We start from the raw sequence: 18,598 nt of genomic DNA, 5'->3' as shown, positions 1-18,598 counted from the left end.
GCAACATTCACTCTATAAGATGCACAGACATTTCCACCCACTTTTTTTGGGGGGTGGAAGTGCGTCTTATAGTCCGAAAAATACGGTATATTATATCTGCAGTATTCCAACAATATATTAAGGAATCCAATCAGAAAATGTATCAAGATTTCTGTTCAATAAATTAATGCTAACCCCTAGTAATTGCTGCATTATTTTGAAGGTGCTCATATATCAATCTCATTGAAACTGCTCCAGAATCTTCTCATATATTGATATGGTTTATAGTTGCTGGATATTTCATTTTCCTTTTTTTGAAGATTGGGATAATTATTTTCTTATTTTCTTCCAGTCATCTAGCATTTGATCAGGATTTCTTCAAGATAATACATAGAAATTCAGTCAGATGATCAGTTAGTTCCTTCATATCCATAGGATGCAATTAATATGGTCATTAAATTCATTCAATGCAAAGAGGTATTCCCGTTTTTCAATCTATTTTATTTTGTCCCTCTGTTCATTTTTTTACAGTTTCCTGGTAGAATACTTAAATTGTATCAACTTAAGTTCTGCCGTTTCTCTTTTATTTGTTAGCACTTTGTCGTCTTCATTCTAAACTTGATCAGTTTCTTTTCTTTTCTTTTGACCAAACTATGTATAAAAGAAACTTTTATTTTTAGTCTTCGTTGTTGGCCTCAGCTCAGTTTGGAGTTTCAGTTTTTTGACAGCATCTCTAAAGGACTGAGCCACATGACTAGACTCTTACAATCTGCCCTTTTTCCATTTCCTGTCTGCTCCCTCCCTTCAATATCTTTAAAAAAGAAAGCACATATTTATTAATTTTATTTCATGTTGTTTCATTTCCATTTACCAGAACAGACTCTTAGCATAAAAAGTTACATGTTAAAAACACAGCAAGTGTAATAAAAATATATTAGAATTTAGAATTATTAGAAGCTAGAACTATTTTGTAGGGATACAATTCAGGTATTATTTTCTGGGCAAGGTTGATTCTCCTTTGAGTCAGATTAAGTTTTGTGTAATAGCTTATAGAATGGTATCTTCTTCACAAGTCTTCAGAGAAGACTTGTCAGAAGATCCCTAGACAATTTTAAAGTCCCCTCCCCCAATTAAGCATTAGTTGTAAACGAGGATGAAAAACAAATGTCATTTTTAAAACAGCTTCTTTGTATCTCTTTGATTCACATTGATAGATTATGAGCCAGCATTGCACAGGTAAGCTTTGGGAATATTTAAGAGCAGTTTTCCCAAACTCAGCAACTTTGAGATCCATGGACTTCAACTCTCGAAGAGAAATTCTGGAAGTTGAAATCTACATATCCTAAAGTTGAAAAGACTGAGAAGCGTTTCTGCAGAGTGGAGGATTTTGCAAGGAGTTCTGTGCATCCCAAAATGCAACCTTCGAAACGCAACTTACAATCGTTCTCCTCAATTCTTTTCCAATCGCTAGAGAAGTAATCAATAAGTTCTTGAGAATAAAATTTGATATTTCTTTGGTATATTGCTTGCATTTTGGGCCTTATAAGCACCATTCTATACATGCCAAAGCGGCTGAAACAAGATGTTCCTGTTTAACAGCTACTCATTTAGTTTGAGGGAAAAGCACATCATTGAAACCTGTCAGCCTTCAGATCTATTGAAATTTGCTTTTTTGTGCTTCAGGTGCCTGCCAGGGACCAACTAATATTTTAAGTAAGAAAACGGAGGAAAGCTTATATGCAGTTGTAGCTGCTAAGAGCCACATAAAATCAGATGTATTCTGAATTAAATGGTTAATGTATCTGCCCTTTTAATGGTTTTTAATTATTTCATTATTTTCAATTGAAAAGCCTTATTATTATTATTATTATTATTATTATTATTATTATTATTATTATTATTATTATTATTATTATTAATTGAATTTTTATACCTCCCTTCTCCCGAAGGACTCAGGGCGGTGTACAGCCGGAGATAAAATACAAAATATGTGCAATTAAAACAAATTAAAACATATCAAAATTACAAAAACGGCTAATAATTAAAATTAAATGTAAAATATTTAAGAATATTAATAAAACCCCAATTTAAAATCAAACTATTATGCCAGTCCCGCTTGAATAAATAAGTATGTTTTTAGCTCACGACGGAAGGTCCGAAGATCAGGCACTTGACGTAGGCCAGGGGGGAGTTCATTCCAGAGCGTCGATGCTCCCACAGAGAAGGCCCTACCCCTGGGGGCCGCCAGCCGACACTGTTTGGCGGACGGCACCCTGAGGAGACCCTCTCTATGAGAGCGTACGGGTCAGTGGGAGGCATAGGGTAGCAGCAGGCGGTCTCGCAAGTACCCGGGTCCTAAGCCATGGAGCGCTTTAAAGGTAGTAACCAAAATCTTGAAGCGCACCCGAAAGACCACAGGAAGCCAGTGCAGACTACGGAGCAGTGGTGTTACGTGGGAGCCACGAGCGGCTTATATATATGTTTTAAAGCTTGATTCTTTTTCCGAACTCCAGCACTTCCAAAATTGCTTTGCCTCAATATACGAAATATCAACCCTACCCTAATAAGCAAAAAAGACCCAATCTATAACTAAGAGAATGACTTCTGGGCTGCTCTATAATGTAGCAACTCTCTTTCCCCACTTTCCTGGAAACTAGGCACTGTAGCTAGCAGCCACAGACTAGGTTTCATTATACAGACAGAGCTGACAGTGGTGGCCAAGGTGGAGAAAAGCAGAAAGCAGACATTCCCACACTTCCCTTAGGTGCAGCGTTAAACCACAGTCAGACAAGAAGTAGTTCTGGCCACAAAATACCTACACAAAAGGAAATCAGCTATAAGTAGACTTAATCAAATGGTTGTTAGTTACATTGAAGCCAGTTCTTGGTGGAAACCCTGCTCTGTCTCATATCTGACACTACTGAATGAAATATGGTACACCAATCTGAGACATTCAGAAGCTTGTAGAGATCTGCTGTACTTCATTTCTTCAAACTAAATTTACAGATGGTCTTCAGTTTAGCAAAAGACTGTGTGCTGTATTCTTTGTGAGGCAGAGGAGTTTTTTCTTCTGTACCTACCCAGATTGGAATTCCTTATACACAACAGCTAAAGTTTACATGGTATAATAATATTCTTCAAATCTTAGGTGGGTGGGTAGAAATGAAACAGGTGATAGGAAACATTGTGACTGAGGCTTCAATCTTATTTGTCATTGAAGAAGCACAACATTACTCAGACAGGAAGTAATGATTTATTGCTGAATTTCGGGTTCTTCTTTTTCTTATTTCGAATGCAATTTGTAGAGATAGTATAAGTGTCCATATACTTCCTCCTCTCATAGCATTAATTATAACAATCAGTGAATGAGGACTGTGTTTTTCTAATATGGATTTCTTTGCTGCTTGAGGTTCTACTAATACAATGAGTTTCCGAGGGAAAGTATTTAAAAGGGACCACAGTGAACTTTGGAAAAAAAGGAGGACAATTAGACGAATTAATCACGGAGCAATCCACAGAATGAATTGTGTATGTATATAAATATATATATACTTGTACTTTTTTTCTTGTAATTTATTTAGTGTAGCTTTGGAGTGTTAGTCTTGTGAACAGAATAGATTATCGTATTCCTATTTTATCTCAGTGACTAGAGCAAATTCTCTAGTGAAATTGTAGCAGTACTATTTCTAGAAACTGCTACTGAAATTTGTTGGCCAGGCCATGTTGGTTAGGAATGGCAGGAATGGAGTCTCATATCTGGCAGGTAATAAACTGGAAGAATCTGTAAGACAAATTTCAACAGTTAAAATTAATAGGACAGTGTATCTATAAGATAAGACATCCTAATATATTTGTGATTTCAGGGTGAATGGGAATAAAGAATGCAAAAACTGAGTAATAAGCTGTTTGACATTTATGGTATATGAGTTATAGGTACTTATTCAGACAACTGTCCTGAATATATGAAAGAACCTATCAAATTGAAATTAAACATTATGTAATAAACTTATAGATGAGAGTTCCTATGTATGTGATAAATAAATAAAATGCCTTTTCTTTATCATTTTCATCATCTGTAATTTTATCATGATATGATAGAATTTATATTTCTATCTTCACAGAAATTCACTGAGTCTTTATAGGACTTTTTAGGGGGGGAAATCCAATTTGTTAGAAGAAAGCTTGAAAAAGACAAACGGCCTCAAATAGGCCAGACTTTAAAGAAAATCATGATTTAATAACTGTATATGTGTGTATTAAAGTATCTGTGAAGGAGACTTTCAATGATTTCTAATGTGAAAGCTACAGGATTAAACAATATTGGTTAAATGAGATGATAAATGATAGTTACAGATTCACCTCTCTGTTTCAGGAAAGAGTTTAATATTTTTTTAAATGATAAATATAGAAATCTTTTAAAAATAAGAAAAATCGATTCTAAAGATACAGTATATATTAATGGGAATGTTCATGTACTAACAGCAGAGTATATAAGTTTCCAATGTAAGTTCAATTTTGAATAGTAACATAAATATTAAGGTAAAACAAAAAGATTTAACAAAGGAATCTAGAAAGCCAGTACTACCAGGGCATTCTTATATTGTCACAAATTTTACTTCCTAAGATCTTAGTGACCTCTTAATCTCTCAGTGGTGATACAGGTAATCCTTGTATTGTGCATGATCATTCAAATTCAGTTGTTAAATGATGTGGTTATTAAATGAGTTGTGTCCGGTTTTACAATCTTTTTTTTTTTTGCAATAGTGGTTAAGTGAATTATCTTGGTTATTAAATTAACTACATGATTCTTAAGCAAATCTGACTTCTCGCAGTGAATTTACTTGTTGGAATTTTGGTCATGTGACCATGGGGATACTGCAATGTTCATATCTGTGATAGCTAGTTGGAAGTCACTTTTTCAGTGCTGTGGTAACTTAAACAGTTGGTAAACATATGGCTGTAAGTCAAGGACTACCCACCACTGTATTCTTTTCATTCGTGCACTAGAGCCAGGGAAAAAGGAAAAAAAATATTGGTAGTCCCCTTTATTCTTTCTTTATCACATTTGGGAGCAGAGGGAGGGAGGGAGGGAGGGAAGGAAGGAAGGAAGGAAGGAAGGAAGGAAGGAAGGAAGGAAGGAAGGAAGGAAGGAAGGACGGACCAGGCAACCATTCTGGGTACAGAAAGGCAAATAATCTCTCAGTAACTTTAAAAAGATTTCTTGATTCTAAGAAGAGTAGAAGTGTAGTTCCCACACTTGGAAAGCTTCCTCTTCTGTTACAAATGCAGGACAAAATGCTGCAAAATTTTCTGTGGTAAGTTTCCCCAGAGCAGCTAATCCAGTCAGCTTTCCAAGAACTGTGCATAGTCCATGGCATCACAGGAATAAAGGGCATCTCTGATATAGATTTCGGCCCTCTAAGCGAAAGGCTGAAAACTTTGAAATCAGATAGCCACTTTAGTGCATCTGTTTTATATATATATATCAATAATGACTTCTTTCCCAAAGACTCCATGGCTAGAATAGAATAGAATAGAATTTTTATTGGCCAAGTGTGATTGGACACACAAGGAATTTGTCTTGGTGCATATGCTCTCAGTGTACATAAAAGAAAAGATACGTTCATCAAGAATCATAAGGTACAACACTTAATTATAGCCATAGGGTACAAATAAGCAATCAGGAAACAATATCAATGTAAATCGTAAGGATACAAGCAACAAAGTTATAGTCATACAGTTATAAGTGGAAGGAGATGGGTGGTGGGAACGATAAGAAGATTAATAGTAATGCAGTCTTAGTAACTAGTTTGACAGTGTTGATGGAATTATTTGTTTAGCAGAATGATGGTGTTTGGGAAAAACTTTTCTTGTGTCTAGTTGTTTTGGTGTGCTCTATAGCGTTGTTTTGAGGGTAGGAGTTGAAACAGTTTATGTCCAGGATTTGAGGGGTCTGTAAATATTTTCACAGCTCTCTTTTTGATTCGTGTAGTATACAGATCTTCAGTGAAAGGCCGGTTGGTAGCAATTTTGCTTGCATTTATCATTCATTTAATTCTATAAATTGTTATGTACAATTTATCTATTTATTTATAAAATTAGTTTGGTGCCCATCTCACTGCAAGCAGTGTTCGTTGAATGCTGAAAATAATGATTTTATAGGAAAATACATTCTATATGAAACAGAATCCCAATCTGCTTAGAAAAATCACTGGAAAAAATGGATCTTAATAGGGAAATATTACAAAAAGTGTTGTGAGACTTCAGCTACAATATTCATCAGGCCTGTCCTCTTGCAGGATTGTTAATTCATTTAGAAATGGAGCAAAACATTATCTATATAGGTTTCTTCTTTTAAAAAGCCACATCCTGTTTTAAAAACACAGCTTTTGAATATTTGCACGAAGCATATTTTTTTAGCTGTAGCATTACTTGAACTGAAGTTGGTTTTTTTTAAATAATGATGCTGTTTAAACAGGAACTATATTCTGAATCTTCTGCCTCTTAGGTTAAGATTAAAGAATTAGTCATTGTGGTGTTCTGTTTTCTTGGTGTGTTTTTCAGTGGCATATTTAATTTCCAAGGCAGTACAGCTTCCCTTTCCTTTTGCAGTTAGTAACCCATCCCTTTCTAATCTACTTCACAACTGAAGCACACTAAATATTAGCCTTAAGTATAGCATAGTGGTTAAAGCATCAGGCTAGTAACCAGCAAACCAGGAGTGAAATGCTCCCAGTTCGAACCGGATCACCCGATCCAGTAGCGATGGTGGCAGATGGTTCAGAGAACTGGTAGCAAAAATCCCTGCCCCCCCCCCAGCATGCCCAGCTGAGCCGCACGATCATGAGAGATTAGTGGGTTTTTTTTTACTTTTAAAAGCATTTTTTTTTCAGCCAAAAAATGCTTTTAAAAGTAAAAACAAAAAAGCCTCTGATGATCGCCTGGCTCAGCTGGGTTCATCAGAACCTTTTAAAAGCATTTTTTCTACAACTTCTTCAGGCAAAGAGGTTGTAAAAAATGCTTTTATGTACACTGAGGGCATATGCACCAAGACAAATTCCTTGTGTGTCCAATCACACTTGGCCAATAAAACTCTATTCTATTCTATTCCATTCCATTCCATTCCATTCCATTCCATTCCATTCCATTCTATTCTATTCTATTCTATTTTAAAGGGTTCTGGTGATGAGGCAACTCAGCTGGGATCTTCAGAACCCTTTAAAAGCATTTTTTCTACAACCTCTTGGGGCGAAGAGGTTGTAGAAAAATGCTTTTAAAAGTAAAAAAAAAAAGTTGCCCACCCCCCCCAAGCCATGCCCACAGAACCGGTAGTAACAAATTTTACATTTCACCCCTGCAGCAAACTATGAGTTCTTCTTCCCCCTTAGACACAAAGCCTTGTAGCCCTAGGAAACAGGGAATCACAAACCACTTTCAAAATCTTGTCAAAAAAACTGTAGGGATTTGTCCATGTAGTCACTAGGAATCAACACTGATTCAATGGTGCACACACACACACACACACACACACACATTATCAATATAGAAATAGTCATTCTCCCCTCCCTTCCATGAACAGCTAGAGATAACTTCACTGTGTTCTTCAAGGACATGGTATACATGACCCAAAACATGGCAAAAACAAAAAATAGAAATATAATTGCTTAGTTTTATTTAAAATACTTTTATAGTGTAAGCATAGTGTTGGGCCACAACATTTGAAGTGATTTTTTAAAAAATTATGTCCGTTTATAAGCTGAATAAGATCTACTTTGGTGAACAGAAAGAATTTACTTTACAAAGCATGTTGCATGACAATGAAGCAATGCTGGGGAGTGAGTGAGAGGTCTTATACTGACGTGGTCCAGCTGCAGCATTTTTCCCATGCCAGATAGACTGTGCATGTAGCAGCCTTGTACGAGCTCCATTGCCATGCAGCTGCCATCGGTCACCTGGCAAGCACTCTCATTGGCTGATTCTGTTTTTCAATTATCCTGCCAGTTAGCTCAGGTACAAAAGCTGAGTTTTAAATCAGTTTGAAGGCCTTGGAAATACGGTGAAGTAATGATGAATGTGGGCAGAGAAGTTCTGCTTGATTAATGTTTTGTACTATGCCAGGCAATCTAAGCATCTGCACACTTTGGTAAAAGCTGAAAAAACAATGCAACTTTTCAAGTGAAGAAAAAAATATGCCATAAGTATAAGAAATTAACAGTCAATTAGTCTTTTTATATATTCACTAATTCTTCTTCTAGTTGTGCCATATCCGTCATCAGACATTGGCGATTATGTTGACAATCCTATTTTTATCAACAGCCGCACAAAAAAGTGCTGTTGAGTTTTGTCCAAACCAGTCCCTTCGATTTTGAAGCCACAATGTTATTGTTCTGCATGGACCTCATTTGCCTTCAATCTTTCCTTGGAGGATTAAGTGAAGTATGCCATATTTTTCTGGGGGTCTCATCACATGTCCAAAATATTCTAACTTTTGCTTTTTTATGGTTTTGATGATTTTCCTATACACAAATATATGAAATTTTGGAAGAATGATCTGTAGGAAGGAATATATATGTAATACCTCCCAGGTTCTATATTTTAATGATGAGAGAAATGAAAAATGCTGCCAATGACATTATTTTTATTAATTACTCAGTGTATCTATTTTTAATATCTTGATAGTAACATTTCTTGATATTTGTATTCATTATGTGTATTTAGATGTCTTCAATCATTTTAGTATATTGTGGCAATACAATTGTCTGTTTAATATTGCCAATATTGCAGCTTTTATGTATTTTTGTAGCAAATCCAATTTATGAGGATAAACAATTTTTAGTTTTGGAAAGCTGTAATGTGATCTTTGAACACTCATCAGTCAACATGCTTGCAATGTTGTATATAACTCAGTTCCAATTTTCTTCCTTTATAATTCTACTTATTATTCACACACACATACACACACACATGGCGTTTGAGACATAATATTCAATATAAAAATATTGAGCAGGGAAAGGAACTGGGGAAAGGAAGAGAGATCACCTTAATTTAATCTCATTTACCTATGCCATGGCACCATGATGATGCATTTTCTATCTGCAGCAAAAAAAAATGAAGTAGGCAATATGACAATCATTCCATGGGGAACGAACAAAATTGTATCTTTATGATGGAAGTGGAGAACAAAACATAATAATGTAGTTTTGTTTTGCAGCTGCCTCCAATATGCCAAAACTCTAGCGCAACTGATGATCTCTTCACCAAAACTTATGTATGTGTGTGTGTGTGTGTAATTTTCTTGAAAGTTTTGATAGTTAGATTGACAGCTTTCTTTTTGATTTTAGGATTAATTGTCCTTTAGGATACATAAGCACTGAAATAGACTAGGGTTATCATTCTTCAGGACAAGCTAATGTGTTTCATCTGTATGATACAGTATGGACTTCACTACAAAATACTTTTTTTTAATTCTCAGCTAAACATTATTAAATAGTATTTTGCATAGAAGAGATGCTCTATAAGCCTGCAGGAGCTAAGTTGTGAAGCAAAGTGCTTATGAAGCCACTTGCATGAAACTGCTTCAACACTTTGAAGAGATGCTCCTTTGGTGCTCCTATACATTGCAAAGAACTTTTTCTGAGTGCTATGCACAGCCCCAGTATTAATACTTTATATTATCAAGCCCTTTCAAGACAAGCATCTACCAAATGTAATCTAAATTATGTCTCCCTGTTCACAGGAACAATCTTCCTATCAATTTTTTTAATCTTTGAGGGCTTAAATTACAGTTTATTCACTTTCAGCCAGATACAGCTTCAGCACTTCCACATTTTAATTGTATTTAGGTTCCTATTTTTTTTGTCTACTTCAATATTAGCAATACCACACTTGTTTTAGGTTGTTTTCTCTGCAAACATGTTGCACACAAATCGCATGTTGTGTCTATATGTCTAATCAACTCTGTCTGAATTGAAAATATGTACAGCTGTCCACCAATGGCTTGATACTGCATTGCTACAAAGGCTTTTAATTATTCATAATTATAAAGTACTTCCTTTGATAAATATCAGATATTGACATTCTAATTAATTAATTAATTAGAATTAGAAATTCTAATAAATGAAAAAATTTGGCCTATAGGCCAAATTTTTCATTCATTAGAATTTTCCAATGAGATTAGTCTATTTTGCATTCTGTCTATAATATATAACTATAGATTTGCAGGTTCTCAGTGTTTCATTATTACTTAGCAATATCTTTAGAACCAATGTTGCAGTAAACTCACGAAACATCATTGTTGTACATCATGTAGTGCTGTTGTTTTTACAAATTTGGCAATCTACATTAGTGTGGATTTTAACTCCCAACATTTCCCAGCCATTTCTAGCAGTTGAAGTAGGGGTGAAATCCAGCAGGTTCTGACAAGTTCTGGAGAACCGGTAGCGGAAATTTTGAGTAGTTTGGAGAACCCGTAAATACCGCCTCTGGCTGGCCCCAGAGTGGGGTGGGAATGGAGATTTTGTAATATCCTTCCCCGAGGAGTGAGGAGGTAATAGGGATTTTGCAGTATCATTCCCCTGGAGTGGGGTGGAAATGGAGATTTTGCAGTATCCTTCCCTTGCCACGCCCATCAAGCCATGCCCACCAAGCCACACCATGCCCACCAAGCAATGCCCACAGACCCAATACTAAAAAAAATTGAATTTCGCCACTGAGTTGAAGTCCATAAAAATTGAAAAAAGACTAACATACATGATTCTAAATTATAGAAAATGTGTAGGTTGCAGGAGAGGAATTTTGGAGTTCTGGATTAAGGATATGCTTTAATTAAAACTGAACATTCAGAAAAAGGGCCTACTATGCATCACAACTGAAAAAAATCTGCACCAGGATATAAAATCCATCCTAAACCAAAACTTCAGTAACCACACTTCATTTTTCTTATATTTTAGAGTTTTCTGTGTTGACGCTCATCTTCCATTATGTGCCATTATTTCCCTCAGTTTAATTTATGAATTGGCCGCTTATTAGCAGCTACACCCATTTTTGGATACTTGTTTTAGATTAATTAGTTCTAATCCCGAGTCTTAGCTGTTGCTGAAGTCCAATTTCATAAATTTTCACAATCAGCTGCAGATGATGAAAATATACCAGAACTTGGTATACATGGTATGCAGTTTCCTTCAATCCCTAGATTACATCCAGACCTGGTGGAACTATTAAGAACTTCTTTTCATTTACATCACAGGCATTCATTTATGTGAGTTTGAAGTTTCTTAAGGCAGAGAAACAAGGAGCTAAGTATAGTTCCTAAACTAAATATATTTAATTTGTTCTGTGAATCTAGCAATTGTGGGTTACTTGACAAACCATGGTTAACTAAATCATGGTCTAGAAAATTGTGCCAACCAGTCTCTGAGTCAGACCCCTGATACACCAAACATAATTGTCACTATTGACTGTCACTGTTTATAATTTCATGAAAGGTTCCTCCACATTAAGTCATAGCATTTGAATCTGGATCTCCTATGTAGAAAAATGGGCTGTGTGCTTATTTCTCTTATATGTATTCCTTTATGATGAATCCCACCAACTAGTTTGTCCTTTTTCCCAAATATTCTGCTTTTGATTAATATTCTAGGATGCCCGAAATACAAGTGACAACAAAGCAATCAATAGTAAGAGAGTTGAGATGGTGCAGTGGTTAGAGTGCAGTACTGTATTTATTTTATTTATTTATTTTATTTGATTTTTATACCGCCCTTCTCCCGAAGGACTCAGGGCGGTGTACAGGCAGAAGTAAAAAAGACAATACAATGTACAGTTTAAAATGTAAATTAAAAAACTTATTATAATTAGCCCGAAACTTTAAAATATATAAAAAACTACAATCCCGTTTAAAATTGATATTAAAATTTAAGAAAATTTAAAAAACCAATAAAATTCAGCCAGCCTTAATGAAAAGATGTGTCTTCAGTTCGCGGAAGATCCAAGGTCAGGTATTTGGCGTAAACCGGGAAGCCTGCTCCAGAGTGTAGGAGCCCCCACAGAGAAGGACCTTCCTGGGGCCGCCAGCATTGCTTGGCGGACGGCACCCTGAGAAGTCCCTCTGTGAGAGCGTGCAGGTCGGTGGGAGGCATGAGGTAACAGCAGGCGGTCCCGTAAGTACCCAGGCCCTAAGCCATGGAGCACTTTAAAGGTCGTAACTGTGTCAAAGTGCACTTTAAAGGCCACAGGTAGCCAGTGCAGTCTGCGCGGGAGCGGTGTTACGTGGGAGCTACAGTAGCTCCTCTATCACCAGCAGCTTCATTCTGGACTAACTGAAGCCTCCGAGTGCACCTCAAGGGGAGCCCCATGTAGAGAGCATTACAATAATCCAGAGGTAATGAGGCGTGAGTGACTGTGCACAAGGCATCCCGATCAAGGGGCGCAACTGCCGAACCAGGCGGACCTGGTGGAAGGCCCTCCTGGAGACGGCCGTCAAATGATCTTCAAACGACAGCCGTTCATCCAGGAGGACACCTAAGTTGCGCACCCTATCCTTTGGGGCCAATAACTCGCCTCCAACAGTCAGCCGCGGCTGCAGCTGACTGAATCGGGATGCCGGCATCCACAGCCACTCCGTCTTGGAGGGATTAAGCTTGAGCCTGTTTCTCCCCATCCAGACCCGTACGGCCTCCAAACATCGGGACAGCACTTCAACAACTTCATTGTAGGCTACTTCAGCTGACTGCTAGCTGCAAGTTCAGCAGTTCAGATCTCACCAGGCTAAAAGTTGACTCAGCCTTCCATTCTTCCAAGGTGGATAAAATGAGGACCCAGATTGTTGGGGACAATATGCTGACTCTGTAAACCGCTTAGAGAGGGCTGTAAAAGTACTATGAAGCGGTATATAAATATAAGTGCTATTGATATTGCTATTAAGATTTGTTAAAGCTCCTAAGATATTGTGGTTTTACTTACATGATTGCCCAGCCAGTTTCTATCCTGGGGAAAATATCTTTGTTTAGCATTGGCACAGGACTATAGAATCTCCAATGAAGCACAGTTCTCTCTGCTACCCACTAGCTGCTGAAAATATTTGTAGGAGGTCACCACTTCCTGACACATTAAAAACAAAAATCTTGAAAAGAAAAAATGCATGGTACTCGCCTCAGTGTCATTACATTGCAATATAAAACAGTGATCAGTTGCTCGGATTTGCTTACGCTATTTTTCTCCTAGCCTGCTATGCTGTTCTTAAATTTCAACAAATTTCCTAATATACTATAGTTTCAAAAATCTTTCAACACCAAAAGTGTAAAATAAGAGTGTGATAAGAGGGGGGAAAAAGATCTAGTTTGCACTCTTCAGCATTGTATGTTGAAGCCCTCAAGAACTGTTACCAACTTAACATTACATCTGACAGTGCTTTAGATCAGGGATCTCCAACCTTAGTCTCTTTAAGACTTGTGAACTTCAACTCCCAGAGTCCCTCAGCCAGCAAAGCTGGCCGAGGAACTCTAGGAGTTGAAGTCCACAAGTCTTAAAGGGACCAAGGTTGGAGACCCCTGCTTTAGATGCTGAACTCTGGTGTTCTTCTCTTGACTGCAGTCAGCTATTGAAACCTCAGGCACTGTGACTGTTCTGTGAAATCAATTATGAGGGTATTTTTAGCAATTGCTGGAAGGGACAGGATTGCTACCAAAAGAAACAAGGTAAGTTTTTAGGAGGTGATCTTATTTGCTAATCAACATGCTACACACTGACAGTAATTAAGGCACTAGGCTGAAAACCAGGAGGCAGTGAGTTCAAAGCCTGCCTTAGCCAGCTGGATGACTTTGAGCCAGTCATTGTCCCTCAGGCCAACCACCATACAGATTTGTTATTATGGAAAAAATAAGAGAAGGAAGGAGTATTATATATGTTCACGGCCTTGAATTATTTGTAAAAATAATAAAGATGGGATACAAACAAACACGGAAGGAAAACTGATGCATTGTGTGTCATGACATCAGTCAAATAACAAAAATTATATGCCATATTTTATTGTTGAGTTATGACACATGGCACATCATTGAATGTTATTACCAGATACAGGATTTAAACATTTTTTTAGATATTCTATATCTGTAAATTCTAAGTATTTCCAATTCTGGCACTAATTCTGGCCAAGTGCACATTATGTTCACCCTGTCTAATGAAAATGAATCAGAACTTTTGCATGTTGTATCCACATGAAAAAAATAAATGGTCTGTAAAAGAAAGGAAGGTAAGAGAAGAAATATTAAACATCTCTTTTTATAATCCCATCTTTATTTGTACCTAGCTAACATAATTTATTAGCCTTTTTAAAAAAATTAGCATATTTTTTTAAAAAATAGAATAATTCTGTCCTGCACCATTTAGTCCTGGTGCATAGATTGTCTAGTAGGTTCATTTCCAGAATAATTACATATAGGAAAGATAATCCTGTGTCTGTTAAAACTTTAATTAGCCAAAAAACGTTATAAATCTCCCAGCAAGCCTTGCAGGAAGAATGGACTAATTCAACCTTTGTGACATTTCTGTCAGCTATTCTGAGAAATCTCTTGGAGTAAAAATGAAACTCTCCACTAAAAATAATAACAAAAAATTCAAACCACATATTTGAGGAAAGTCCCTCTAAAAAATGTGAAATGAAATTCATTTGAGGCTGAGGTTATTAGATTTGAACCATTGCTCATGCAAAAAAATAGTACTGAACCTTGAATATTAAGAATTATAAACTCTTAGTAATTTAGAATACTGTGACTAGAACAGCAGGAAATAACTCCTTTTTTCCCCCTCATAAAATACAAACATGACAATTTAAGAAAGAAATTAAGTTTTTTATATATATTTATATATTTTTATATATTTATATATTTCTGAAGCTCCATATGAAGCTGTGAATGATCAAAGTGGTGTGGGTGTATATAATTTACCTTTTAAAGAGCAGTGTTTTTTCTCACTTTGTTGCCATTTTAGTTGTATGAAAGCAAGTCAAAAAGTAGCAGAATTTTAAGACTTCAATTTAAAAATAAAATACTTTCATTTCCCTTTATTACTTAAAAGGAATTAAATGTGTTCTTGTTCAGAGATGTAAAAATAATACATATTATTCAAATTAAGTTTCAAAACCTGATTTATTTAATATATTTTGTCAGCAATTACATTATTAAGCTTACATTATGTTTAAGAAGAAATACTCCAGATCCTAAGATATCATGGTGACAGGGGTGAAATCCAGCAGGTTCTAACAGGTTCTGGAGAACCGGTAGCGGAAATGTTGAGCAGTTCGGAGAACCGGTAGTGGAAATTTTGAGTAGTTCGGAGAACCGACAGATACCACCTCTGGCTGGCCCAGAGTGAGGCGGAGATTTTGCAATATTCTTTCCCTGCCACGCCCACCAAGCCACGCCTACAGAGCCAGTAGGGAAAATTTTTTAATTTCACCCCTGCATGGTGATATAACATTGGGTCTGTTGAGCCCTGCAAGGCTGGTGAACCCAGGAAACAACAGCCACTTTGGAAAGATAGTTACTGTTAATAGAGTAATGGGATTTGAAAGCCTGATAAAACAACAGTTTAGTTTGTGCCTGGCATAGTTAAAGCAGGGTTACTCAGATCTCTTTTCCTTATTTTCCTCTTCCCCTGGTCTAAGAAGTTTCTTGCTGCAGTCCCTTTTTCTTGCCTGCCAGACATCCCATCCCAGAGCCAGACACTGATGTTGAACAGATATTCAAACATTACCTTTTCAATAAAGATCTGTGGGAATTTGAGAAAAAGGGATTTCAAGAAGATGTTGTGGCAGTGCCTGGATGTGATATATTTGTACATTTGTTTGCAGATAAAACTTACTTACTTACTTACTTACTTATTATTTACTTACTTTCTCTCTCTCTCTCTCTCTTTCTCTTTTTCTTTTGTTCTCTTTGTCTCTTTCTCTTTCTTCCTATCTCTATCTCTATAACTTTATCTCCCTGAAAAAATATTCTGAAAAAAATTGTTTATAGATTCTTGTTATCTAATAATAATCCATAAAGGTAAATATTTAATGTCCTTCTTTTCACCTTGCAGAAAGTCATTGGTTTTTCCAATCTATACATCTACATTCAGCTTTTGTCTTTGTTCCTTTTTCTTCACCCAAGTTAATAATAAGATTCCTTTTGTCTTTCTGTAGATATACGTAGTCAGCAAGCAAGACAGTCTCTCTTTTTATGTAGCATATCAAAGAATGTGTAATTTTACCTTTTCTTTGGCTATTTCTTTTGAGAGCTTTTTAAAGGGTTCATAATGCCTTTCAGCAATAATACTATTATCCTGATGGCTGAAAAAGGTATAATCCAGCTCTTTACTGGGGAAAGTATGGGGTTGACTGCCAAATAGTTTATCCTGACAGAGACAAGGATGAATGCCAAGTTAAACAGAGCAATAGTACTTTTGTTTCTAGCAAACGACTTGAATTTAAAATGTGGCTAAGCATAAGAGAGTAATGGGGATGAATCAGCACATAGCTCATGGAAACAACTGAAATTAAAACACACCATTTGGCATCAAATTCATTTAGAAGATAATTGCATATAGTTATTCAGTACCGTTAAAAGAAATGTGGATATGCTTCTCGGCATAAAGAGTAGGTTAATGTGGCAATGTGGTATGATTCTATATTACCTGTATAATGCATATTACTTACCAGGTCTCCTCATCAGGAAATAATCAGACTGATAATGAACATTTTGAGCAGCCAAATCCATCTGGTTATATTTTAAGCTTCATCACACCAACCTGTACATAGCAACTGTGTGAAAGGATAATGGAAATGGAGCCCCAGCTCCAAAAAAGAAATACAAAGGAATTATGCAAGTTGAGTCTTTTTTCTGTGTGTTTTGTCTCCTCAGCAGGAGAAACCCAAACTTCTGGAACCTTTGGATTATGAAACAGTAATTGCAGATATTGAGAAGAATGTTGAAAATGATCGTCTGAAAGACCTCTTTTTGTTCCCTGAAGATGACTTTTCAGTGAGTGATTGGTGTTTACTAATAAAGCTAAGTCTCATCTATAACTTTGTCAAGATGTTCCAGTTGTTATGCCTTGCACCATGTGAGACAGTATTGTGCTCAGCTTGGTTTCATTTTTAAAAAAAATCCAAGATACTTGATTTAAAAAGGGGATTGATTTGGCAAAATCAAACACAATAGTTTCTTGTCCTGTACTTTTGACCTTTAGATTCAAGAGTACTGAAGTAGGTATGAAACTGTAGAAAACTAAAAAGCTTTCAAGGTTGATGTCAATCTATCAGGATAGGTCAAATCATGAAACAGATTCTACAAGTTTGGCTGCAATCCACTGTATTGCCATGGGCTACAGTAACAGATTTTAGAAAGCCTGATCAAATATTCCCCTCCCTCCCTCCTTCCCTCTATGCCAGGGGTGTCCAACCTTAGCAACTTTTAAGACTTGTGGAGTTCAGCTCCCAGAATTCTCCAGCCAGCAGGTTCGACACCTTTGCTCTATACTCTAATGAATTAAAGAGAATTCAGGCTTATTTCTTATATTTCTTTCTGTTTCCTGGTCTTAAAGCATTGTCTCCACCTCATCTCTCCAAGGTCATCTCCTTGGCTCTCTAGAGCAGGGGTGTCAAACTAGATTTCATGAGGGCTACATCAGGGTTGGGTTTGACCTTGGGGGGCTGGGGTGGGTGTGGCCAGGGTGAATGTAGCCAGTTTGATGTCACTTATGTTGGGGGTGGCTATGGTGACCTGAGTGTTCTCCAAAGAAAACAGGCTCCCAAGCTCCGTTTTCGGCTGCACCAGCCTCCTGCAACCCTCTGCCAGGGCTCCAAAGATCAATTTTCCCTGGTAGAGGCACCGTGGGCCAGTCCTTCACTGTTTCCAGAGCGTCCCTGTGGGTCAGATCTAAGCAACCCGCAGGATGGATCTGCCCCTGGGCCTTGAGTTTGACACCCCTGCTCTAGAGAAACTGAGTTAGGAAAGACTCATCACACTCTTTTCCTTGGTAATTTAGGGACACCATTTCTTGATTATACTAAGCTTATTAGGTTTAGTCTTCACAAAAATAATAACCTCTAAGGTTAACAGGAATAATGGTTCATAGATTCTTTAACGTTCTATAACATTCTTCATCTATCTTTTATTCCAATGGAGATTATGAATGGTAAAATATAATTCTTCTATAAATCATTCTTTTTATAAATGCATAAATGTATGAAATGTACACTGGTACAGGATATACATAGATCTCTCAGTTCCTAATACAAAGTTATAATTTTTTTTAAATGTGCTGCTGACATCACATTTAACTGCCATTGTATTTATCACAAGAAAACCTCTTAACACTTACACATTGATGTGAAATAAAGGATGCAGACGACAAGAGATTATGTTTTTCAATCATAGCTCTACTATTATAGAATAGTTGTATCCTTTTAGATACAAGATTAATTCCAATCAAAGCAATACAAAGGGATTAAAAATATTAGTTTAAATGTTAAAACTTAATTGTGGTTATTGGTTGTTTTATGGTACTCTCTGTAGATGTTACACTATACCATCATGGATTTTTTTACTTACTTTATATTTTAGATTTAAATCACTGTTAA

General features: G+C 36.5%; 1 protein-coding gene across 1 annotated transcript in view; it reads left to right on the top strand.

Annotated features, from left to right (window-relative positions):
- Positions 1–18,598, top strand: part of DOCK10 (dedicator of cytokinesis 10) — a 160,962-nt gene that overhangs the window by 21,364 nt on the left and 121,000 nt on the right. The window contains exon 2 of the mRNA XM_058188345.1: positions 16,878–16,997. Within this exon, the coding sequence (XP_058044328.1) occupies positions 16,878–16,997 (120 nt within the window). The remainder of the gene's footprint in view (positions 1–16,877; positions 16,998–18,598) is intronic.

Source organism: Ahaetulla prasina, chromosome 6, assembly GCF_028640845.1.
Source record: "Ahaetulla prasina isolate Xishuangbanna chromosome 6, ASM2864084v1, whole genome shotgun sequence".
NCBI classification, from domain to species: domain Eukaryota; kingdom Metazoa; phylum Chordata; class Lepidosauria; order Squamata; family Colubridae; genus Ahaetulla; species Ahaetulla prasina.
The sequence above is the reverse complement of the archived record's forward strand: the minus strand, read 5'-3'. Positions and strand labels throughout refer to the sequence as shown.